General features: G+C 35.9%; 1 protein-coding gene across 1 annotated transcript; it reads left to right on the top strand.

Annotated features, from left to right (window-relative positions):
- FBXO9 (F-box protein 9) lies at nucleotides 1-24,052 on the top strand. Its single transcript, XM_008593258.1, has 13 exons — nucleotides 1-125; nucleotides 3,990-4,079; nucleotides 6,139-6,291; nucleotides 8,654-8,711; nucleotides 10,399-10,498; nucleotides 12,902-13,041; nucleotides 13,497-13,611; nucleotides 18,065-18,183; nucleotides 18,375-18,465; nucleotides 19,063-19,158; nucleotides 19,494-19,587; nucleotides 21,306-21,457; nucleotides 23,444-24,052. The coding sequence occupies exons 1-13, from the start codon at nucleotides 123-125 to the stop codon at nucleotides 23,550-23,552; spliced, it is 1,320 nt and encodes a 439-aa protein (XP_008591480.1). The 5' UTR covers nucleotides 1-122; the 3' UTR covers nucleotides 23,553-24,052.
- Nucleotides 24,053-26,222: the final 2,170 nt, after the last annotated feature.

Genomic DNA, 26,222 nt, shown 5'->3' with positions numbered 1-26,222 from the left:
TGCTAAGTCCCGCTGCAGCAGACAGGCAGGAGTAGACACCCGGACACCCACCACCCCTCCTCGGAGGACGGTGCAGAGGGGGTTCGGAGAGCCCCTAGACCGCGGCCGGCAGCCCCGCCAGCATGGTAACCTGGGAAGGGGGGTTTCTAGGGGACACTGCAGGGCGGGGAACGGCCAGGCCTGGGGGTGGGGGCCCAAGGGAGCGGGTAGGGGAGACTCGGAGGAGCGGGAGTTGCATGGCAGCCTCAGGAGCCCTGGCCTGAGAGAGAGTGGAAGGGATGCCAGCCCTGACAGCTCCCCAGGGTTCTTTCTTGCCGAACCCCGCAGTCGGACTCGGTGAGAAAAGAAGAGGGTTGCAAGACGGCCCGAAAAAAGTGCCCTTTCTCGGCTTACTGAGGAGGTTGAACGAATCTAGCCCCTTAGAGGGATTTTATCAAAAGCAGTTAGTGTAGGTTGGGGTGAGCTGTCGCAGCATCTGAATTCGGGAGTGAGCCCTTGCAAACAGAGACACTTGTTGATTGCACCTCTTCTGGAAAGCCGGGCCCACAGAGAGACGTTCCCACCCCTTAGGAAGCCTTGGGTTTAGGACGCACCTGCCCGCGAGGCGTCAGTGCCCTGGGTAGGAAGTTGGCAGGCGGTCCTGGTCCTGGCGGAGAGGGGTTGGAGGGATCGAGTCTCACTTCATGGCAGCAAGGGCCTGAGCAGCTTCTGTGCAGTCTGAAGGGACAGCTAAGCTGCAGAAGTTGACAGCACAAATTCCATGGGACTGTTGCACACTAGAATATGTAGTCTCTGTCCTTTGCCTTTGTTGGGCTTCGAATAGTGCATCTGAGAGATTAATCTCTGGCTAGGGCTGAATTAATTGAGGATGAAATAATACTAAATTGTCTTATAGAAGACTCTCAAATATTTATTGAATAATTGGATGCCTGAGTGAATGAATTTTATGAAATTAACCTGGAGGGTAGAAAAAAGCACAAATTGACTCTGCCTGTAAACTTTCAGTAGTTCTGTGAACGGGATTAAGCACTTAACCTTTATATTTCATTATTCCACCTGTGAAACAAAATGATGAAGATGAGCTACTCAAATATATGAACTACTTAATTGAAAGGTGACATTTAGGGCGAACTCTTATGAAAAATAAAGTGAAAACCTCTGGGTGGCAACCGAAGGCCTACTTATTTCAGGTCGTATTTGAGTTGACTAAATGTGGTAATACCCAAATCTGATAGTTTTTTTGTGATCATACTATCAAAATCAAGTAATGGATAGAACTCTATTATAATACAGCTCAGGGAAGAAAAAATTGCTGTGTCCATTCCTCATCCTTAAGATATTCATTACATATACACATGACATTTTATTAATTCAACCAATTTTTTTTGAGCTCCTATTATCAGCCTGGCATGGTGTTGATACAATACTAGATTTTTATCAGTTTAACTCAGAGGCTGTTCACTCTCTTCTTAAAACCCTCCAAATCACACCTATGACCACCATTTTTAACCCATTCACTATGGCATGGTCCTACAATCTAATCACCTCTTTAAGGCCCCACCTTCAATTACCGTAGTAGGATTTTCCACCCTCAACAGTTAAAATGGAAATTAAGCTTCTAATATATGAAATTTAGGGGACACATTTCAACCAATCCACAGCAGCTTCCAACTTAAAGGGACTTTAAAAGATGTATTTGACAAAACATTAATGCTTAAATTTTCCATTTTCTGTAAATTTATCTTGGCCTCTTGTATACTTCTTCATCGGCTTATTCTTTAGTATGCTGAATGTTTTACCTTATGCTAACTAGTTTGGATCTTAAAGGTACCTCTGTTTTAAGTCTGGTTGCCAGAGATAAGATAGAAAGTAAGGCTTAAATGTAATATAGTGCAAGTATATTTGGTTGCTGTGTCCAATGATCTGTGTTAATATAAACATTTTTTTTCCCCTGGAAATAACTTACAGTGAAAATTTGCAATTGTAAAACTTATATTGGAACTAGTGAAATTAAATTGGTTTTATTATTTCTAGCTAAACTTTAGAGTCATTTCCCTGATCACCACATTTCTTTATAGGATTGAAAATATTAAATGTTGAGCAAGTTCCATTTGCTAATAGGTCTGTTAGCTAACAGACTGAACTGAAGCAACATTTCGTTTTCACTGGAAAGTAGGATTAAGTTTAATTTTGCAAACGTTTGTTGAGAATAAAAGGATAAAATGGAAGGAATCTGACCTGAGACCTTATCAAGCCCCAAGCCATACACAGTAATTCCAGTCCAGCTTTATAAAATTGGATTCACAATTTTAAAAATAGAAGGTGCTTCTTTACAAAAGTATTCAGTTACAAGTCTTTGACTAATGAGCTTTCCTACCACATTTTAAATATTAATAATAAACAGAAGTCATATTCACATTGAGCGTGTTTAACAACATGCCAGACGTGTAAAAGAAGGGACATCTTTCTATGTTTTTTTTTTTTTTTTTTAAAAGATGATTGGTAAGGGGATCTTAACCCTTGACTTGGTGGTGTTAGCACCACATTCTCCCAAGTGAGCTAACCGGCCATCCCTATATAGGGATCTGAACCCGTGGCCTTGGTGTTATCAGCATCACACTCTCCCAAGGGAGCCACGGGCCGGCCCCTTTCTATAGTCTTTTAAGTGATTCATGAAACAAAAACTATTTGCTGAACTCTGTATTACAACTAAATGTTATTTTCTGAAGCAAAGTTATTCTTTTTAACTACCTACAAAAACATTTTAACTGGAGCCCAGTGGAGTTGTTTATTCTACAGAATTAAAAAAAAAATAAACTATCAAATTTTATCTGATTGGTATCATTAAACTTACCTGTGAAGAAGATACCTAGAGAAGCAACTCTATATTTCATTGGCCTGAAACATTATAGTATTTTCTGTTTTGCTGTTTGCCGAAGTTTATGGACACTAAAATTATTTGGGTGGTTTTTTTTGCCTCAGTTAGGTTCATTTATATTTGGAACATCTGCCGAAGTACTTTGTCAGCTGCATTTCAGAACACTTCTCTTCCTGATGGAAAACACACCACCACCTAAGAGGTAGTCTTGCCAGAAAAAATCTTACCAGAATCTAACCAAGCCTCTCTAGATCCAACTACAGTTTACAGAAAGTAAGAGAGCAAAGGAACATATTTACCGACACTTCAGCAAAATCTAGACCCTACAGAAAAATGACCCAGTTTCATTACAAACAAATTATAAGAAAAAGAGTGAGAGGAGAGGATTCCAAGCATTGAGACATACCAACCAATTGCAATATGTGGACTTCATTTATATTTGGATTTCACAAACTAAAATATGTATTTTACATATGACATTTTGAGAAATATTACTGTGACTTGCTATTTGATATTAAGGAATTATTTTTTTACATTGATAATTATTGAAGTCGGGTCATGAGTACTTGGGGATTAATTACACTGTTCTCCTTTGTATATATTTAAATATTTTTCTCATAAAACACTTTATTGTAGAACTAAAAGAGAAAACTAAAAATATCCTATTTTATTTCATCTTTTTCTAAGAAAAAAACATATTTATTGTAGATTGTCAGTAAATAGTTACATGATGTATAAGGAGGAATTTGCTTCATTTACCCAATTACATTAATCGTATCAAATCGTTTATGAATAGTAATGGACTTGAATTGTTATTTTCGATATAATTAGATTGCTTTTTGGATGAATGGAATTGCTGTTAAATTTTGTAGGAAAATGTTAAGATTCATGGTGATATTAATACTGTGGTTCAGAGTAGAGGATATGCTTTTCACATTTTGGGGGGGGGGTAGAAATAGACTCCAAATGCACCCTACAGCCTTGGTGCTCAAAGTGGGCTTCACAAAAAGTGTTGACTTTATGGTGCTTAAATAGCTGACTAGGAGATACAGATTACAAAGGGAAACTAGTGCTTGTATACTTCTAATGTTATTTGGATTTTTTTCCTCAGGCAGAAGCTGAGGAAGATTGTCATTCTGATACTGTCAGAGCAGGAGAGGATGGTGAAAATGAAAGCTCTGCTGAAACAGATCTGCAGGCATGTTTCTTTAATTGTATATATAATTCTTATTCCATTACTTCCCATACATAAGTTGAAGTTGGAGATTTGTAGGTTCTTGTTTACATTAACTGTATTTTCGTACTGGTTTGTAGAATACTTAAACTATGTTATGGGTTTCATTTCCGTAAAAAGAAATAGCAATATTTGCGGCTATGTAGTTCAATATATGGGTTTAAAATATTCAAACTAAGGCTTAAGCATGACTCAAAACCCATAACTTAAAGAAAAAGATTGACAGGTTTGACTGCTTAAAAGTTTAAAATGTGCAAATAACAAAAGGCACCAGAAATGAGAGATAGTCAGTCAGAAAACTATTTACCACATATGGGCAGAAGATTGATATACTTGGTATATAGAGCTCTCATAAATTAGTAAGTGGAGCACAGGGTAGATATAAATGGGCAGTTAATGGGAAAAATAATATACATGGCCATCAAACATTTGAAGAGATAATTAGTCTCATTAATAATTTAATCAGATTGGTGAATAATGCCCATTGCTGACCAGGCTGTGAGAACACTCACCCAAAGTACATGAAAGTGTAAATTGCTACAACTTTTCTGGAGGACAAACTAACAATATGGATCAAAATGAAAAACATGCATTTCCTTTGATACAGCAATTGTACTTCCAGGAAATTAATCCTAAGGAAACAATGGGGGAAGTGAATAAATATGCATGTGCAAAGATGTTTATTATAGCATTGTTTATATGGAAAAATGTCATACAATCTAAATATCCATGATTCGTGTTAATTAGTAATGCGTCCATACTGTGAACTAAACTGCAGCCCTTTAAAAGGAAGAGGTAAATCTCTGTTTTGAAATAGGAAAAACGTCACTGTAATTGGATAAGTGCATCTCACCAAATTTATAAGATTTATAATACTTGTTTATTTGAGATGCGTTGTCTAGTAAATAATGAATGCTGCTAAAGATTCTGTAGGTCAGAGAAATATGTGCAACACGTTAGAAATAGGAGTGTGAGAACCAAAAGAGTGTACAGAAAACAGAATTTAAAGAAAAATTTTAAAAACATATATCTTATGCTTAAATATTTTTAAACATGTATCTTTAAAAAGAAGGAAACCAGGAATAATATATACAGTTCTATTAGCAATGGCCATCTTTGGGAGGAGGGATATCCCAGCTTGGATTCTATTTGGTTTATTAGAGATCCTCTTTAGAAAACTCTCTTGGGATCAGTGCTCATGGAAGGGAGGAAGGAAGGGAAGCAGGAGTGAGCAGGGAGAGAAGTCCAGCTTCAGTGCAGTCTTAATGGACTGCCTTAGCCAATCCCTCCAGAATTCTGAAGATGGAATACCTTTCAGAGCTGGCCTGAGTTGCAGTGAGAGAGGTCTTTATCAGCCATTGTTCAGTCATTGGGTGGGGATTGGGAAGGTGGGGTGAGCTTGTTGAGACAATAGCCAAAAGGGCTGACAACTCAGGGCTGTTTTCAGGTAGTACTCCCAGCAGTTGAGGTAACAAAGTTTTTATTCATGAGGGGGAATCTGGGCAGCACATCAAGACCACCATTCAGGAGGACTTTACTTTTTCTTTGTTTTAATTTTTTTTTAATTATATGTATTAGAAAAAATATTTCCTTGTTGAAATACAAAATGTTTATTGAAAGAAAGACTTTAGGTTCGCCTACAGAATTTTTGAGCAGTGTTCTTAATGTCTACAAGATGATGCATTCATTAACAAATTATTAGAAATTTTAAGTTCAGTCCCTAAGTGATGGCTTACATTTGGAATTTTAATTAAAATTTGTTTCAGCAATACCATTAGACTTTTGCTATATAAAAAGACCTATTTTAGGCTAATTTTCATGATTCTTTAAAGTTTTAAGCAGAAAATTATTTTAAAAGATAATAGACGTTTAATGGGTATTAATTTAGTAAATTAAAAGACAGTGTTTTCTGGTCTTTGAAAATAAGTATATACATGGAAATAGATGTTGGATATATTGATAAGCTGTTCCAGAGCTAAGCTACCCTTCCTTGATGGATCCTTAAATACTTTTCTCCCCTTAGGCACAACTCCAGATGTTTCGAGCTCAGTGGATGTTTGAACTTGCTCCTGGTGTAGGCTCTAGCAATTTAGAAACTCGATCTTGCAGAGCAGCAAGAGGCTCTTTACTGAAAGCAGCAGATACCAAAGGAAAACAAGAACTGGCAAAAGAAGAAAAGTTAAGTATTATAGACATTGTAACAAATTACCTTTTTTTGGGGGGGCACATAGAAATTTTCAGTGGCATGAGTAGGTAATCATTATACCTGTACTCTGGTGACATAGCATATAACTTGTAAAATAAAACAATTGTCCTCATAGAAAAATTTTGGCTATTATACCAGTTTATATATTCCTCACTAATACTTCTGGGTACTTCAGATGGTACCACCACTCCACATGGCTTCTTTTGTTATGGGTGTACTGTCTTCATAGAACTGTCTTTTGTTAACTTATAGACCCTGAGATTCACTTCGTCTCTAAGATACTGTTGCCTCTGAATTTATTAATAGAAAGCCAAAAGGAAAAAAAAAATTGTTCAAAGTTCTTAATGAAGTATTTTGTTATATTTTGAGTTAATCAAGTTACAGTGATGCATTAATCATTTCTTTATCATGGAAAATTTTGAAAGAACACTGAAAACACTTTGAGTGCTGTCACCTCTCCTGGTACTTACTCACATGGAGTAGGCATAGCTCATCAGCTCACTTTTGCCTTATTTGCCTCTTCCATAGAGGCTATCATCTTAACACCATCAGATTGAAGTTTCGTTTACAGACAATTAGTCACTAGTTGACATTACCCTATGAATAAAGTCTTCCGTAGTTGTTTTTGTTTTAATTTCTATTTTGAAATAATTGCAGGTTCACAGATAGAGGGAAGTCCAATGCATCCTTCATCTGGCCGCCTCTGATGGTATCATCTTGCATAACTATAGTACAATATCAAAATAGGAAATAGATATTGGTACAATCCACAGAGCTTATTCACATTTCCTGGGTTTACAAACACTTATCTCTGGGCCAGCCCGTGGCTCACTTGGGAGAGTGTGGTGTTGATAACACCAAGGCCATGGTTTTGGATCCCTATATGGGGATGGCCGGTTAGCTCACTTGGGAGAACGTGGTGCTGACAACACCAAGTCAAGGGTTAATATCCCCTTACCGGTCATCTTTAAAAAAAAAAAAAAAAAAAAAAAAAAAAAAAAAAAAAAAAAAAAAAAAAAAAAAAAAAAAAAAAAAAACATCTCTCTGTATCTGTATAGATAGTCCTAAGCAATTTTATTACATGTGTAACTACCTCTGCAATCAAGATACAGGACAATTTCGTCACCACAAGGCTCCCTCATGCTACATCTTTATAGTTATTCTCTCCCTTCCCCCTTCTTCCCCAGCCATTCCTAACCACTGGCAACCACTGATATGTTTTCTATTTTTATAATTTCGATTTTCTAAGAATGTTGTATAAATGGAATCATACAGTATGTTACCTTTTGAGACTGACTTTTTTTACTCAGCATAATTCCCTTGAGATCCATGCAAGTCCTGTTTGTCAGTAGTTTGTTCCTTTTTATTGCAGAGTAGTATTGAATGGTGTATATGTACCTGAGTTTATTTAACCATTGACCAGTAGAAGGACATTTGAGTTGTTTCCAATTTTTGGCTGCTATGAACAGAGCTGCTATGGATATTTGTGTGCAGGTTTGTGCATGAACATAAATTTTCATTTCTCTGGGATAAATGCCCAAGAGTGAAATTGCTAGGTTCTATGCTAAGTACACATTTGGTTTTAAGATACATTGCCAAACCGTTTTCCAGAGTGTCTGTACCATATTATGTTCCTTCCAGCAACCTATGAGTGATCCAGTTTCTCTGTATCCTCACCAGCATTTGGTGTTGTAACTACTTTTTAATTTTAGCCATTCTAATAGGCGTGCAGTGATATCTCATTGTGATTTTAATTTGCATTTTTCTAATGGCTAATGATGTTGTATATCTTTTCATATGCTTATTTCCCACCTGTATATCTTCTCTGTGAAATATCTGCTCATGTCTTTTCTAATTGGATTGCTTATGTTTTCACTGCTAGGTTTGAGAGTTCTTTATGTATTCTAGATACAGGTCCTTTGAATGTATGGCTTGTAAATATTTTCTCCCGGTTTGTAGCTTCTCTTTTTATCCTCTTAATAGGGCATTTTGCAAAGCAAAAGTTTTTAATTTTGATGAGGTTCAATTTATCAACTTTTTATTTTATGGATTGTGCTTTTGGTGTCAAATATAAAAACTCCTTGCTTAGTCCTAGGAGTTTTTTTGTTTGTTTTTTGTTTTGTTTTTCCTCTAAAAGTTTTATAGGCTTTATATTTTACATTTAAGTCCATGATCTATTTTGAGTTAATTTTTATGTAAGGTATGAGGTCAAGATTTATTATTTTGTCTATGGTGTTCAGTTGTTCCAGTACCATTTGTGAAAAAGTCTCTCCTACCATTCATACTCATTTTTAATACAGGTTTTTAAAAATTGTTTCACTTTTTATTTTTATAGGCTCGAAAACTCTTTCTAAAAGCAGTAGAAGAAGAACAAAATGGAGCTCTCTATGAAGGTAAAAACTCAGGGCACTGGATCATATTGTCATGACATGTCTGGATAACAACTCTTGTTACTGACCTTTTTTTTTTTTTTTTTCAGCTAGAACAAATTTGGTATAGAATATCAGTCTCCCTTTATTTGAAATTGTTTTTTAAAAGTTCAAAAATAGAAATTGCATTTCTACATAACCTGAAAGTGCTCCAAAAAATGTTGCTGGAGCAATCAGGAATACAATATTAGAGCATAATACAATATTATGTTTCCCAGCAATATTTTTTGGAAATAAAAATATTGCTGGGAAACATCATCATATTGGTAGGATGAATAAAATAACATTTTTCTTCATTTAGTTTTTGTATTTATTAGTTCTTCATTAATAAAGTTAAATTGTTATTCATTTTAAAATAGGATACTCTTTTTTTTATAGGTGAAAATTACTTCAGAGGCAGGGAACATAAAGAATAAATTGAGGAACATATAGATGTTTTCTAAGTTCTAATTTACATTTTACCAAAAGGAATGTGCTTCAGCTTTGTCTTTTATTAACCCAATAAAAATGTGTAAGTAACAAAGTGATAGGACTGTTTATCTTATTAAGTTTGTAATTATGCCTTCATTTTGTGATGGTAAAGATAATAATTGGGGCATGGGAAAAATGCTTGTGCTTGAATCATTTGAAAATGCCCCCAGAATAGCATTATTCAGAGTTATTGCATTTATCTGCAAGATTCTTCTAGTGATATTTTTACTTAGACTTTAAAAGGGCCCAATTGGTCAAGTCCCTGTGCAGTCTTCATTAGTTTGGATTCCCATCTCCAGTTAGTGTGTGGTAATTCACCCAGAATAATAGAACATAGCAAAATATACTGAATTGAATAGACTTCATCCAAGGAAAAAGAACTGGTCAGCCTGAACAGCCCAAAGTTCTGTTGGTACATCTCTGTGGAGAGAGATTGACTGTTACAGCCTTAAATCACCTGGCCAGGAGATATTTTTAAAAACAGGTGTTAAAGGGCCGGCCCGGTGGCGCACTGCTGTAGTGCGCCGCTTGGGAAGTGCGGTGGCCATTGACTGTTACAGCCTTAAATCACCTGGCCAGGAGATATTTTTAAAAACAGGTGTTAAAGGTTATTTAGCTAAATTAGAGGACTGAGGGTTGCAATCCGTTGCCGGACACGGAAAAAAGACAAAAGACAAAAAAAAAAAAACAGGTGTTAAAGGTTATTTAGCTAAATTAGAGGCAGCTGGGCTAAAGGAAGTTGAATTTGAAGAATAACAAAATTCTTTTTATTCCGCCCCCTAGAAAGCATTTGCTTTTCCTCAACTCTGTGTCCTATAGAAAGAAAAGTTTGCTTAGAAGTGTTTTTCTTGGAGCTATAGCAGTTGCATTTTCAGAGCTTAAAGACAGCACATAAGCTCACTTCTGAAGATGCATAAGAGGGTGAGGAAAAAGATGGGAAGGACTAAAAGTTGAGTAAAATACAGCATCTTAAGTTTCTATAATACGTTAGCTTTAGAAGCAAGTTTTGGAGCAGTAAGGTTTGGAAATAAGTTTGTTCACTGAACTACTGTTGCATGTAGAGAAGGGGAATTTGGGTGTTTGTAAAGAAAGTTACCAAATTAAACCACAGTTAAGAGTAACCAAAGGAAATGATAGAAATGTGTGGTCATAGCTAATTTAGCTTTATTTCTTTTTTTAGCCATCAAGTTTTATCGTAGGGCTATGCAACTTGTACCTGATATAGAATTCAAGATTACTTATACCCGGTCTCCAGATGGTGATGGCGTTGGAAACAGCTAGTGCGTATATAATTTGACAGACAGTAATGCATAGACTTTGTTAAAGTTAAGCGTCTTTGCCCTGTTGACTCTTAACATAAGAAGATGGTGGTAACTCTGTTAAGTTATATAGTCTTTAATAATATCCTTGTTTATGAAGTTGTAGAAATTTTTTAATTCGGGAAATTTTAAGATTAAAATATAGAAATGCACATTTTAAATAGAGATAAAAATAAGATGATGAAAAAGTTTTCCTTTATAAAAGCAGTGTGATTACTAGGAGTAAATTAAAAGACATTTCAACTTTCTGAAATCTATTTGAAGTAGAAAGTATTAAACTAATTAGGCCAAAGGTAACAATGTTAATTATGGTTGAAATGGGTGATGGGTACGTGGGATGTCATTGCTCTAGTCTCTCTCCTTTTGTATGTACTTAACTTTACATTTTTAAAAGAGGTTTTTAATTTTATAAGGAGAATGTTGACTTTATTATCTTAATGTATATAGGTAGAACATTATTAAAACTTTAAAATGACATTTGTTCAGAATCACAGGTGTAGGATGTCAGCATTACTAAAAGAAAGCATGTGTTATTGCATAGTTGCCTCTTGCAAAGTCGTGACTTAGCACTGATGGTTTTATATGGACAAAGATCAAGAGAACATACTTTTAAGCCAATACTTTTGAAGCTATTTGCAATAATAAAATTGTTTTGGCTTAATCCTAGCCCCAGAAGCCCAGTCTGCTGATATTAGAAAGGAAGAGAGTCTGTACCCATGAGAATGTCAAGTTGAAAGTGGTCAATACATAGAAAAATAGTTTTGGTAATGAGATATTAGCTATTATATTGCTTCTGTCATGAAATAATGAAGTTACCTTTATTAATAATATATGCTTATTGCCAGTGTTTTTTAACTGCATATGGTATTAACACTTAAGCTTTGGATAAGTGTATTGATAGGGCTAGGGCTCACAGACCCTTCAAGCCTGTTGTACAGACTGGGTCACAAACCCTTCACACGTAGGTCCACACTAGGTAATTGGGAAAGATCCTGGGAGCCGTTGGCAGACGACATGAGCTCAGTCCTCAGCAATGGCAGCAGTGGCTTACAGGTCCAGCGGCAGCGGCCTTTCGGAGGGTCCTGGCAGCAACAGCCTCCAGCAGCAGTAGCGGCATTGTGGGGGTGGAGGGCCCCTTGGATCAGAGCCACTCGTCCTTTATACTTAAGTCCATAATCTAGGACATCTGGGTGCACATGCACAGTTACATTAGTCAATAGCCAAGGAACGTGGGGTGCCCGTGCATGTTTACATCAAATGCTCTACAAGATTCTGAACATCTAAGGGGCCTTTACTGTTTTAAAAATATTTCAGTAAAGTCAGTATTAATTAGCATTTTTAAACTTTTCAGTTAATACCATTCACCAAATTAGAGTTTAATGGTGTGAAGTAGTTTGTACTTAAAATGCATCATTTGGGCTTTTTCTAAACCTTTAAATTCGAGTAGGAAAAAAACAATTGGGGTAGAGTCATTTAGACCCAGCTCGTAGCCAGTTTTATAAACAGGTGCCAGGTGTTAAGAAAGTTTGTTTTAAAACAAAGTATTTCTTTTCTCTCCCATCCTTTTATACAAACCCAGATGCTATGAAAGTTTTTTAAAGATACAGTCATTTTTTTCTTGCCAGATCTGATAAGCCCTAAAAGTTTCTTTGCTGTTTTATTACCTTCCTCTGTAAAATATAGAATAGCCATTGAGCCTATCTAGTCTCAACCACACTTGACTTTTGTTGTTATAAAAAGCCCTTCCTGGTTTTCTAACTTCATTCTCATCCAAGCCTTTTTGTAAGTCTGATCATCCTTAAGGTTAACTTTAGCAAAAATGGAAAGGTAGACATTTTTCTAGAACTCTTAACTACACATTTGTGTATGCTGATAGATAATTTGTGGACCCTAAGATTTTTTTTTAATTAAATATTTTCCTCTGTAAAGGTAGGGTGGTAAGTTAAGGCACATCTGTTAGAACACCTGGTAAGTAAGATGACATCTGTATATTTAATTTGTATCCAGTTAGAATGGATTAAGACCACTTAAAAATTTTATTTACGTAAGATTTTCAAATCATTTAAATTTTTTTACCAACTCATGAAATCTCTACAATAAAACTAATTACTAAATTTCAAAACCTGTTTCCAAAAATTCTAATTCTTTCTGGGTGGTGATTACTGAAGCTTTGCTCTTTGAAAAACTTGGTATGGTATTCCTTTGCAAGACAGGATAAACTATTATCACATTTTTAGAATGTAGTAAGAAAGTTTGCTTTTAGGTGACTTTTTCTAAAGCAGATTTGAAAGTGCTATGAAAAATCACTTTCTAAACCGTATGTTTGTAGACTGAAGCACTTAATTTATTCACTCCTTTTTTCAGCACTGAAGATGATGATGATGAAGATGATGATAGCAAGATGGTAGATCTCTTGTCCTACTTCCAGCAGCAACTCACATTTCAGGAATCTGTTCTCAAACTGTGTCAGCCAGAGCTCGAGAGCAGTCAGACTCACATATCAGGTGTGAATTCTTGGTTTGTATAACTCAGTGTGAAATACTTTAACCTTAGATTGAAGATTTCCAAACTTACAGTGTCAAATAATTTGCCAGATAATTGCTGCCCTAGTTCAGAGTATGGTGGGAGATTTAGTTATAATTGCTGTACTATTTTTCTAACACATTTATTTTAATATATCTTGGTGATAAAATAATCTTGTAAGGGAAAGAGGTACTTTTTAAAAGTAATTTCAGATCCATTCTATATTGAAAAAACAAAGATATTTGTGTCTTGATGTTAGGAACCACTAATTACTATTGGGTAGTTAAATACACTCATGTTGTAGCTCTGAGCAATACTGAGAGGTATGACTTATAAATTTATAATTTCTGGGAATATATAAATGCTCTGAGAGTGTGGTTGTGACAGTAGAATGACATGTAAAAGAGCCATTGAAGGATTTTATTTTTTTCTGCAGTGCTGCCAATGGAAGTCCTGATGTACATCTTCCGATGGGTGGTGTCTAGTGAACTAGACCTCAGGTCATTAGAGCAGTTGTCCCTGGTGTGCAGAGGATTCTATATCTGTGCCAGGTACTCCTTTTTTTTTTTTTAAATGCCTCAGGCAGTAGTGTAAAGAAAGATTATGGTCTTTTGCCAATTTTGATAAAAGAATTTGATTGATTTTCTGGGTAACAGCTTAGAATGAACAGAAGTTCTGCTAGGCTATACTTAACGTGATTTTCTCAAATAATATAGCATTTAAAAGGCTAGAATTGGTAGGTTTCCAGGATATAGAATAATATGTAGAACGGAGGTAGTCATACATACTACTTTCATAATGTTTGCATGCTAGCTTGGCTGATTTGGAAAGAAGAATTATATTAGAAAAATATATTCAAGTCATTTTTACATTAATTCTGAACCCACTAAGAGGTTATGATTTAAGTTTAGATCACACCAGAATTTCCTTTTGGCCCATTAAAAGTTATTCTGTACTTTAAAAATCTTACTCCATGAAGAATAAACAAAGTTTAATATAAAATCATTTGGTCAGTAGTCTATCTTGAGTGTCTTATATAAAAATATATACTTAGTCCTTAGCATCTAGAAATCTTTTATAACTTTAGCTCTTAAAATTCATATGTATTGTTTTTAAATTTCATTTGGAATCTTGGATTTTGCATAAAATATTTGAATTGCTTGAAGCCTCTGTCTTTGGTGATTCTATTTAACAAGCACCTATTAAGCACCTAGTGGATTGCCACCAACCTTTTGAAATTGGGGTCTCTAGCATTGTTATTCCATTAACTTTTAATTGTAAATGAGAATACATGGTAAAGAAGGAATTGGTTAAGCAAATTTTCAGTAATAAAAATTTTGTGTCCTCATAAACTAAAAGTAATTGTTAAAAGAAAAAATTTTAATTACATATTTCAACATAAACTTCAGGGGTTTATGTTTTACAGTCTGACACCAATATAAGTAGTTTTTGCTTCTTTAAAACTGAATATTTTGGGGCCGGCCTGGTGGCGCACTGCTACAGTGCGCCGCTTGGGAAGCGCGGCGGCGCTCCCGCCGAGGGTTCGGATCCCACATACAGACCAGCCGCTCACTGGCTGAGCGAGGTGCGGGCGCAACACCGAGGGTTGTGATCCCGTTGCTGGTCCCGGTCCGGTACAGGCGCAACACTGAGGGTTGCAATCTGTTGCCGGTCATGAAAAAAGACAAAAAAAAAAAGGAAAAATGTCCGGTACGGGCGCAACACTGAGGGTTGCAATCTGTTGCCGGTCATGAAAAAAGACAAAAAAAAAAAAGGAAAAACAAACAAAAAAAAAAACAAATAAAACTGAATATTTTAAGTTACGGATGGAGTTAAAAATATTTTGAGCTGTATCAGAATCATGTAAATTGTTTTTACATAACACCATTTTGACCATTTTTTAAAATTAAATTAATTTTTTAAATTAATACATAATTGTATGTATTTTGGGGGTACAGTGTGATATTTTGATGCATGCATACAGTGTATAGTGATCAAATCAGAGTAGTTGGCATATCCATCACCTCAAATCTTTATCATTTCTTTGTGTTGGTAATGTTCAAAATTCTCTCTTCTAGCTGTTTAAAAAAGTGAAATGAATTATTGTTTGCTATAGTTATCCTACAGTGCTATGGAACACTAGAACTTGTTCCTGCTATCATCTAGCTGTAATGTCGTGTCCTTTAACCAACATCTCCCTACCCACCCCCAGCCTCTAGTAACCACTATTACACTCTCTAATGCTGTGAGATCAACTTTTTTAGCTTCCACATATGAATGAGAACATGTGGTATTTCTCTTTCTGTGCCTGACTTATTTCACTTAACGTAATGTCCTCCAGGCTAATTCGTGTTGCCATGAATGGCAGGATTTCACTGTCTTTATGACTGAATAGTATTCCATTGTGTATATATACACATTTTCTTTATTCATTGATTTGTTGATGGACACTTAGGTTGATTCCTATCTTGGCTATTATGAATAGTGCTGCAGTAAACATGGGAATGCAGATATTTCTTTGACGTACTGATTTCCTTTGGATATATGCCCAGTAGTGGGATTGCTGGATCATATGGTAGTTCTATTTTTGGCCCTTTGAGGAATCTTCATACTGTTTTCCATAATGGCTGTGCTAATTTACATTCCTACCAACAGTGTATAAGAGTTCCCTTTTCTTTGCATCCATCAGCATTTATTTTCTGTCATGCTAATAATAGCCATTCTACCTGGAGTGAGATGATATTTCATTGTGGTCTTGATTTGCATTTCCCCGATGATTAGGGATGTTGAGTACTTTTTTTCACATACTTGTTGGCCATTTGTGTAACTTCTTTTGAGAAATGTCTATTCATATTGTTTGCCCGTTTTTAAAATCAGATTATTTGGGATTTTTTGCTGTTGAGTTGAAATCAGTTCATTGTATATTATATCAGATGATAAGTCTGCAAATATTTTTTCCCATTCTTTGCCTCTTTATCCTGTTGATTATTTCCTTTGCTGTACAGAAGATTTTTGTTTGATATAATCCCATTTGTCTATCTTTGCTTTTGTTGCCGGTGCTTTTGAGGTCTTAACCATAAAATCTTCAGACCAGCATTCTGAAGTGTTTCCCCTGTGTTTTCTTCTAGTAGTTTTATAGTTTCAGCTCTTACATTTAAGACTTTAACCATTTTGAGTTGATTTTTGTATATGGCAAGACATAGGAGTCTAGTTTCATTTTTCTGCATATGGATATCAGGTTTTCCCAGCACCATTTATTGAAGAAGATGTCCTTTCCCCAGTGTATGTTCCTGGTACTGTTGTCAAAAATCAGTTGGCTGTGTATATGTGGGTTTATTTTTAGATTTTCTATTCTGTTCCATTGGTCCATGTGTCTGTTTTTATGCCAGTACAACGCTGTTTTGGTTACTATAGTTTTGTGGTATATTTTGAAGTCAGGTAGTGTGATGCCTCCAGCTGTGTTCTTTTTGCTCAAATTGCTTTGGCTGTTTAGGGTCTTTTGTGGTTTCATATGAATTTTAGGATTTTTTTTCCTACTTCTGTCAAGAATGTCATTGGTATTTTGATAGGGATTGCATTGAATCTGTAGATCACTTTGTATGGTCATTTAAACAACTCAAATTGCTTTGGCTGTTTAGGGTCTTTTGTGGTTTCATATGAATTTTAGGATTTTTTTTTCCTACTTCTGTCAAGAATGTCATTGGTATTTTGATAGGGATTGCATTGAATCTGTAGATCACTTTGTATGGTCATTTAAACAATATTTATTCTTTTAATCCATGAGTATGAAATGTCTTTCCATTTTTTTGTGTCCTTTTTAATTTCTTTCATCATTGTTTTATAGTTTTCATTGTAGATACTGTTTACCTCCTTGGTTAAATTTATTCCTAGGTACTTTTTTTTTTTTTTTTGTAGCTATTGTAAATGGGATTTCTTTCTTGATTACTTTTTCAGCTAGTTTGTTTTTGGTATATAGAAATGGTGCTGATTTTTGTGTGTTGATTTTGTATCCTGCAGCTTTACTGAATTGGTTTATCAGGTTTAAGAGTATTTTCGTGGCATCTTGAGGTCTTTTGGTAAGTGTGAGATCATACCATCTACCTACAGGGACAACTTGAGAATCATGTCAGTTTTCAGTATGTCTTTTACTTAGCTTTTTGCACTTATTCTATAACAAAGTCTTCTTGGTGCCACCTTCAAAATTTATGTCCAGTCTGACAATTTCACCGCTTTTGCAACTACCATTCTGACTCAGTCTCTGTTGTACTTGATCTGGATTATGCAGCGGCATCCTACATGGTCTCCCTATTTCCACTCCTGTATATCCCTAATGCATGTTCTCCATAAACCACCAGAGTGATCTTTTGAAAGCATAAAGCTTGCTCAGAACCCTCCAGTGGCATCCATCTGATTTGAGTAGCCCTTCCTGCCTACAAGACAGGACCTCCTCTGCCCCTGACCACCTCTTCTATCACATGGTCCACTTCTCACCTTGCGCACTTTGCTGCAGCTCTTTGTTGAGTCTGCCAGTCACACTCCCACCTCAGGGCCTTGTGGTCGCTGCTGCCTGGGATACTCTTCCTCATCATTATGGTCACCTTCCCAGAGAGGCCTTTCCCAGCCACCCTATCTGAGACATTTGTTATTTCCTCACCACCATTATTCCCGTCTGCTTGGTCTGCTTTGTTTGCCAGTTGATTTGTTTTTATTTGTTTTACTTGTATATATTTGTCGGGTATAGTATGTTGTTTTGAACATGCATATTATTGGTTGATTTTTGCACTGAGTATACCACCTGAAGCTTTTCTCTCAGTTTGCTTCCCTACCAGTAAAAGAGCAGGGCCTTTGTCTTGTCCATAAGTCTCTCCCCAGCCCTTGAACAGTGCCTCACAAGTGCTCAACAAATACTTCTTGAATAATAGATGGCTGATAGCAAGAACACTTATGTCTGCGTATAGGGACTTAGCCTTTTATATTTATTGATGTTGTGCTTTTATTACCTAGAGACCCTGAAATATGGCGTCTGGCCTGCTTGAAAGTTTGGGGCAGAAGCTGTATTAAACTTGTTCCGTATGCATCCTGGAGAGAGATGTTTTTAGAACGGCCTCGTGTTAGGTTTGATGGTAAGTTCAACTCTTTAGAACTCAGGAGAAATAGTGATCCATAATGCTGGTTTTGATAAATCCATAGTTTTAATTTTCTATAATGGATCTAAGAACTAGGAACATATTAAAGGAAACTACAATAAAGCTAGAAATGTGTAATATGATTGTAATTTTAAGGTTTTTTTTCTTTAAATCTTCTTTTTTAACAGGAGTGTATATCAGTAAAACTACATATATCCGTCAAGGGGAACAGTCTCTTGATGGTTTCTATAGAGCCTGGCACCAAGTGGAATATTACAGGTACAACTGTAGTAAACTGAGTGGAAAATTCTCTCCGAGTATTAGTTTATTAGTTACTTCCACATCTGTTCTTTGTTGCTTTTGATTTAACCACAAAATGGCACTCGTTATTTTCATCCGGTGTTACAACATAGGAACTGCACTCATACAACCAATAGGTTAATATAAGTTATATAATTCCTTCTAGCCTCTACCTTATTTTATATTTTAGAGCTCTTCTCTTTTGCTCTTGGGATAGTTATTTGCCTTTTTAAATAGCTTGTGCTTTTATTCAACCTTATTGTTCACCAGATATTACAATCTTTGAGAAATAGACTTATGTTAACCATTGCAAGCAATGTCTAATTTTTATTCAGTGAGTAAAGCTTAAGTTCAACAGTTCCCCCTGGAGGATAATAAAACGCCTTTAATTCTTTGTTGCTGGAGTAATAGGTTTTCAGTCAAGTTTGTCTTAATGGTGTTCTATCAGTTCTTTGTCCTATCGTGTTTTAGGTTTGGTTTCAAAGCTATGAACAGGTTTAGGTACTGATAAATAAGGATATGTCTTTTACTTTATGTGTGGTGTGTTTTGGTGATTTTTTTTTTTTTTTTACTTAGGTACATAAGATTCTTCCCTGATGGCCATGTGATGATGTTGACAACCCCTGAGGAGCCTCAGTCCATTGTTTCCCGTTTAAGAACTAGGAATACCAGGTAGTATTTTTTATAGCTTTCTATCTAGTCCACATTTCGCACAGTTACTTGCAGGTTAATGTTACCCAGTGTTTTCTTAATACTGGATGATTGAAAAGGCAGTCATAGGGGTGGGGGACACTTGTGAAAAATACCAATTCATGGGCCGTTGCCTGGAGTGTCTATTTGAGTAAGTCTTTGGGGCCCTGGAATCAAGGTTTACTCACATTCTAGCTGATTCTTTTCAGTCGAGTTGAGAAATACTATTGTAATTCATTACGTCCTGGGTTACTTAAGTACATATTATAACTGATTAATAGACTTAGATACTTAAAGTGTATTTTTTTATTTTTTAGAACTGACGCAATTCTACTGGGTCATTATCGCTTGTCACAAGATACAGACAATCAGACCAAAGTATTTGCTGTCATAACTAAGAAAAAAGAAGAAGTGAGTATGAAAGGTGGAATTAATAGTTTTTTTCTTATTTCAGTACCCTATTTACTCGAGCGTTCTTGATTAGAAAGAATAAAAAAATACTGTTTCATTAATTATACTATTACACAAAATGTATGTTAACTTCTAGAAGATCTCTGAAGAGAGTAGGAGCGATTTCTAAGATGTGGTTATTTTTTTTATTGGATCACCTTGTTTTTCTCCAGGTGGTGTTCTTTTCTTGTCTAATGTTTTTGCACATGAAAACAGAAATCCAAAATCTCCATGGAATAATTAGTAGAATTATACCTGAATATGTTCTTTGGCCCTTCCTATTTTGAATCTTGGGGTTTTTTCCTTCCTAAATTAACTCATACAGGTAATTCTTTCACAAGGATATCTTAGGACTTCAATTTCTACTGGAAATAAGCTAAAGTAAGATGGTTTCCTTCCTATTCTTACAAAAGGAAAAAAATGCCAAGCAAATATAACTACTGATATTATTACTTTCTAAAGTGCTTTAAATTCTCTTAACAGAGGACCTGATTTTTTTCACAACCTTTCTCAATATGCACTTTTTTAATCCTGGTTAAAAACCGTAATATATCCAATGAAGTCAATTGTGAGGTAATTGGAATAAAAATTTGCCTACTGCCTTTACAATGAATAGTTTTTGAAAGAAATTTCCTTTGTATGAAATCCCCTCTCTTTCCAAGCATCATGTATTGAGACAGGGCTGGGTTTTATCTGCAAGTCCTGTCACCTGTTGCTGGCCTCTTTACCTCTCTGGTAGGCTCCTGGAATCTGGGGCAGCAGTCTGAGGGACAGAGATCGTTCCTTTGACTGTGATCATGAGTTTTCTGAGGTCAAGACAGGAATTGTGAGGCCCTAGTTGTTTAAGTTTTATCTAATAAGAGAGTTTAGGAACTCTCCTATAGAGGAAAAACTGTTTTTTCCAATTTCCTCTTGAGCATATGATATAATGAAAGCGCCCATAGTGTTTACATTTTTGTTTTTAGCAGCAGTATTTGCAGAAGTGTGATTCTAATGAACCTTGTCACATCTATTTCTCCATTGACTGTTTTACTGTTATTGCAAAAGATGTTATACTCTGTGCTTTTTCTGCATCCTTTACAAATTTATCACTTTCCATCTTAAAAAAAATTCCCAAGCGTTTTTTAGCAGGAGATACTAGGCTTAGAGTTAGGAGACAGAAGTTTTACTTCCTGTTACTGAAACTGCTGTGTAACTTTGGTTAACTCATTTGACCTCCCTGGATCTTCATTTCTTCAGCCATTAGATAGAAATAACCCTCTGTGTTAAACACCAAGCGTTTTTTAGCAGGAGATACTAGGCTTAGAGTTAGGAGACAGAAGTTTTACTTCCTGTCACTGAAACTGCTGTGTAACTTTGGTTAACTCATTTGACCTCCCTGGATCTTCATTTCTTCAGCCATTAGATAGAAATAACCCTCTGTGTTAAACATGACTGCATTATTATGATGATCAACTAAGGTGATGATGATGGGGAAAAACATGATATTTTTAGAGTACTTAATATTTTTCAAGGTACTCATGCATTCTCATGTGATATCCAAAACAACTCTTTATTGTGTGCAGGTTTATTATGTTACGGTTCGTGTCACTCTTGCATAATATATTCTTGTAAATATTTATACTCATATAAGGGAAGTATGGTTTTATTATATAGCTCATGTACCTTTTCTTTTGCAGAAACCACTTGACTACAAATACAGATATTTTCGTCGTGTCCCCGTACAAGAAGCAGATCAGAGTTTTCATGTGGGACTACAACTATGTTCCAGTGGCCACCAGAGGTTTAACAAACTCATCTGGATACATCATTCTTGTCACATTACTTACAAGTAAGTGAATTCAATAAAAATACCAAGGTTTCAGTATAAATGTATACTTTATATTCAACTTAGGAAACTCAGATATGTTTTGAATTTCTCAGAGTTAACATTACGTTACAAAGCAAAACCATAGTGTAACACTACTACGTACAAAAAAAATGGCCAAAATGAAAAAGACTACACCTGGGCAAGGAAGTAAGACATCCGGAGCACTGTCTCATTCCCCTGAGGAAGTGAATTAGAAGCCCCACTTTGTAAATGAAAGTAGCATTCCGTGAGTAGAATGGTATTTAGTCAGCTGTAAGCTGTTAGTGCATTAGTGGTTTTAAAGTACCAGGTCATTTTTCTTCTCCCACAGCTCAATCTTATTATCATTTTTTACTTTATTTCCATTTGGTTTATCCTTGGGGATTACCCACTGATTTTAATAAAATTGTAGTTAGGAAAGCAAGTCTGCTTAAAAAAAAACAAATAAAAAAAACTCATGTATTCCAAAGCCAAATCTATTAGGTGATTCCTATTTAAAGCTCTTTGTTCTATGAGATAGGATTTACTTGTATGAAATAATTAATGAACTGACGAGTGTGTGTGAGAAAGGAGCAGTACAGAAATAAGTAAAATTTAAAAAGGAATTAGGGAAGAGAAATATTAGTTTGTATGGCTATTAAGGTTAGCTGCTGTTAGATTTGTAAGAATATTGGTGTGTGATTGAGGGCTCTATTCTGAATGAATACAAAATTCTGAGGACAAGTTTTGAGGAGGTCAGTTTTCATTATCCTGCTTGCAGCCTTGACCACACTGTCAAAAACTTTCATAAGATTTAATGTAAGGTCACATTTCTACCTTACAAATAACTTTTCCCACTCATTTGGAAGGTCCTGACAACTGAGAAAGAGCATTTTTCTTTATCACCTTGACCTGCTAGTCCTGCTGTCTCCTTTTTGTTTCTCTCTGTAATCTGATGCAGTAGAATTTCTTCTCTTTTCAAAGAAAGAAACCAGACCCAGAAATAGAACCAAGCAAATGAAAGATAGCTATAAGCCCATTAGAAAAGCACCATTTTTTTAGGGGAGAAAAAGGACATTTATGGCAACATTTATAGCTGCTAGTGATCACATTGACCTTTTTGTAATGTTTGTAAGGTCGCCTGAATTTTCTCTCTCTCTCTTTTCGGGGTGGGCAGGAATTAAAGGCTGTGGTAGCATAACTTGTCATCTGCTTCCCCTTCCCCATGCCTATAATAATGGTGTTGTTAATAATAGTTTCATATTAATATTTAATATGAAAATATTAAATCTTATTCTAGGAATGTAATTCCTAAACACATTTTGTTTTGGTTTTGGTGGCTGGCTTGTTTGGGGATCCGAACCTGTGACCTTGATGTTGTAAGGTTGTGCTCTAACCAACTGAGCTAACTGGCTAGCCCTGAAATACATTTTAACAGGCTCCTTAAAATGTCCATAGCCTTTGACTTAAAAATTCTACTCTTAGGAATTTGAAGGACATATCAAGAATATAACATTATTTTTAATTGCCAAAATACTGGAAACAACATAAATCTTCAAAAGGGGGATTATTAAGTAAATTGTAGCACAAGCGGACAGTAAAATATTATGGAGCTACTAAAAATGGCTTTTGAAGAATATTTAATGATGTGAGGAAATGCATATGTCATAAGGTTAAATGAAAAACAGGATTACTAAAAGAGTATGATCTTAGTGAAGCTCAATAGAGAGATTGAGGTGCTTGCAAGAAACACTATAAGAAAGTACTTCATATGGCTATATTTGGGTGGTGGAATTGTGAGTTATTTTTCCTGATACTTTTCTAAGTTTTTCAAACTTTTTTATAATGTGCCAATGTTAGTTGGAATTTACTGAGATGAATTAAAAATAAAGAAGGCTACAGCATAAAATTAGGTCCCCCTACAAACATGCACAGATTTTAAATGAGCTGAAATTTCTTTGTGCTAGTAATTGCGTGCTTTCTTTCCAGGTCAACTGGCGAGACTGCCGTGAGTGCTTTTGAGATTGACAGGATGTACACACCCCTGTTTTTCTCCAGGGTGAGGAGCTACACTGCCTTCTCAGAAAGGCCTCTGTAGAGCCTCGAGTCCAGTCCTCTGTCTCTGGTGCATGGGTAAAGTATGCAGTGCAGAGAGCACCTAAGTTATAAATGTACATACGTATATAAGGAAGCAGAACTTATTAAATTGTTGGAGTTCTTTTTAAGAAGGGTATAAATTGATTTTTTTTTTAATTTAAAGAAATAGTTGATTCTCGGGGTGTTTTGTTTTGAAGTTAGACAATTTGAAATAAGTTGTTTAAACACATTTATGTTGTGAAAAACTTTAACGTGAGGTTCAAATCATGTCCTTTTTCAAGCAGATTTATGAGCAAATTTCTGTCATATAAACCGTCTTCTGCCTGAGCATCCTAATATTTAAATGCATCAGGGGAGCGCTCCACTGAATAAGCATTTTATTTCCCGCATGATATATAGTATCTTTGCACTAAAGGCTCAAAATGTGAAAACCTTCTCTGGATTTGTTTGAAACTGTTTGACCAATAAAGATCACAAATAAATGTTTCTTTCAAGAAAATATATTTGGATGGCCTCTTGAAAATATCAGAATATTTAAGAAACAGTCCTAGGATAGCCAGCAGAGGCTTAATTGTTGTCCCATTTCATCATTGGTCTTTACATGTAGTCACAGACTGTAGATACCTATGACGGTACTTCAGAAAGTTCATGGAAAGATACGTATTATCTTTTAATTGTTTTTTCCATGAACTTTTTGAAATACCCTCGTATACTCCAACCTTGTCAAGGTACCTTATGAATGTGTGATGTTAAGTGGAAAAGAGTGAATCCCTCAGGACTGGAACTCTTAAGAAGCACATCCAACTTACTCAGCCACCTTTCTTCATTAAAAAAAATAGTAGAGGATCATGTAAACCCAGGCCTAATTCCTGTTCAGAATGAAAGTTGGGAGAGAGCCAGCTACCTAGTAAATTGTATGTTACCTTTTAGAAGCCCTTAAAGAAGCCCCCCTCCCTAGTGACAGTCCTATTAGTGTTTAACCTCAAGACCGTATGTGCGGTAGACCTGCACCAGATTCCAATTTGTTTTGGGTGATACAAATACAGCTAGAGTTGAACACTCATGTGCTTTCAGAAATCAATGTCTGCAGTCATTGTAGCTTTCAACCTTGTTTTGACATTAAAAGACACCGAGAAGAATAAAGGGCACCCTTCATGTTAATTGCTTAGGACAATGCCTAATCTAGTTGGTGCTTAATAAATAGTAGCCATTATATGTGTTATTACTGTTGTTGTTCCAGAGGGAAGCAGGGGAAGCTAAAAAGAGAAAACCAACTCAACTGACCTCCAACTGGAGGTTGATGACACCACACTGAAATGGCAAGACCTCCAGGAAGGTCCCCAGTAGGCCCCCAGATGTCGAATTGGCTAGGTTTACACATGTCAGGCAGGAAAGTGGAGGCCTCCTCTCCAGGAAAACACCCCCTGCCTTCACCAAAAAAAAAAAAAAAAAAAAAAGAACTACGGATACTGACATTTAGGAGTCTCAACAAAATAGGTCCTATGTGGGATCTGGAACAATCGAAGTCATAGGAATAGAAAGTAGAATGTTGGTTACCAGAGGCTGGAAGTGGGGGATGGACTGAGAAAAGAGAGATGTTAGTCAAACGGGGTATTATGTGGGATCTGGAACAATCGAAGTCATAGGAATAGAAAGTAGAATGTTGGTTACCAGAGGCTGGAAGTGGGGGATGGACTGAGAAAAGAGAGATGTTAGTCAAACGGGGTATTATGTGGGATCTGGAACAATCGAAGTCATAGGAATAGAAAGTAGAATGTTGGTTACCAGAGGCTGGAAGTGGGGGATGGACTGAGAAAAGAGAGATGTTAGTCAAACGGGGTATTATGTGGGATCTGGAACAATCGAAGTCATAGGAATAGAAAGTAGAATGTTGGTTACCAGAGGCTGGAAGTGGGGGATGGACTGAGAAAAGAGAGATGTTAGTCAAACGGGGTATTATGTGGGATCTGGAACAATCGAAGTCATAGGAATAGAAAGTAGAATGTTGGTTACCAGAGGCTGGAAGTGGGGGATGGACTGAGAAAAGAGAGATGTTAGTCAAACGGGGTATTATGTGGGATCTGGAACAATCGAAGTCATAGGAATAGAAAGTAGAATGTTGGTTACCAGAGGCTGGAAGTGGGGGATGGACTGAGAAAAGAGAGATGTTAGTCAAACGGGGTATTATGTGGGATCTGGAACAATCGAACTCATAGGCACAGATAAAGTTTAAACTTTATCTGTGTTGCTCACAACACAGATATTGTCCCATTTTATAAATAAGAAAATTGAGGTTAAGAGAGTTTAAATAAACTTGTTTGAGCTAATCCTGGATACAGTGATGGAACAAGGCTAACCACAGAAACTTTGCTCATAGCCACAGCCAGTAGAGTCCAGCTCTAAAGAAATCATATCAAAACTCAAATATAATTCCCACTGGAGCTGAACCAATGGTTTAGATCAGTGCTGCCCAGTAGAAACATAATTTGAGGTATATAAGTAATTTCAAAGTTTTTAGAGCCACATTTAAAAAAGAAACATGAAATTAATAATATATTTTATGTTAATTCAATGTGTCCAAACAATATCATTGCAAAATGTAATCAATATAAAAATAACTAATGGGATTTTTAAACTTTTTTTGAATTCTAAATCTTTGAAATCTAGAGTG

The sequence above is a fragment of the Galeopterus variegatus genome, unplaced genomic scaffold, assembly GCF_000696425.1.
Source record: "Galeopterus variegatus unplaced genomic scaffold, G_variegatus-3.0.2 Scaffold13, whole genome shotgun sequence".
In the NCBI taxonomy this organism is placed as follows: Eukaryota; Metazoa; Chordata; class Mammalia; order Dermoptera; family Cynocephalidae; genus Galeopterus; species Galeopterus variegatus.
This window is presented reverse-complemented; position numbering and strand designations above follow the sequence as displayed.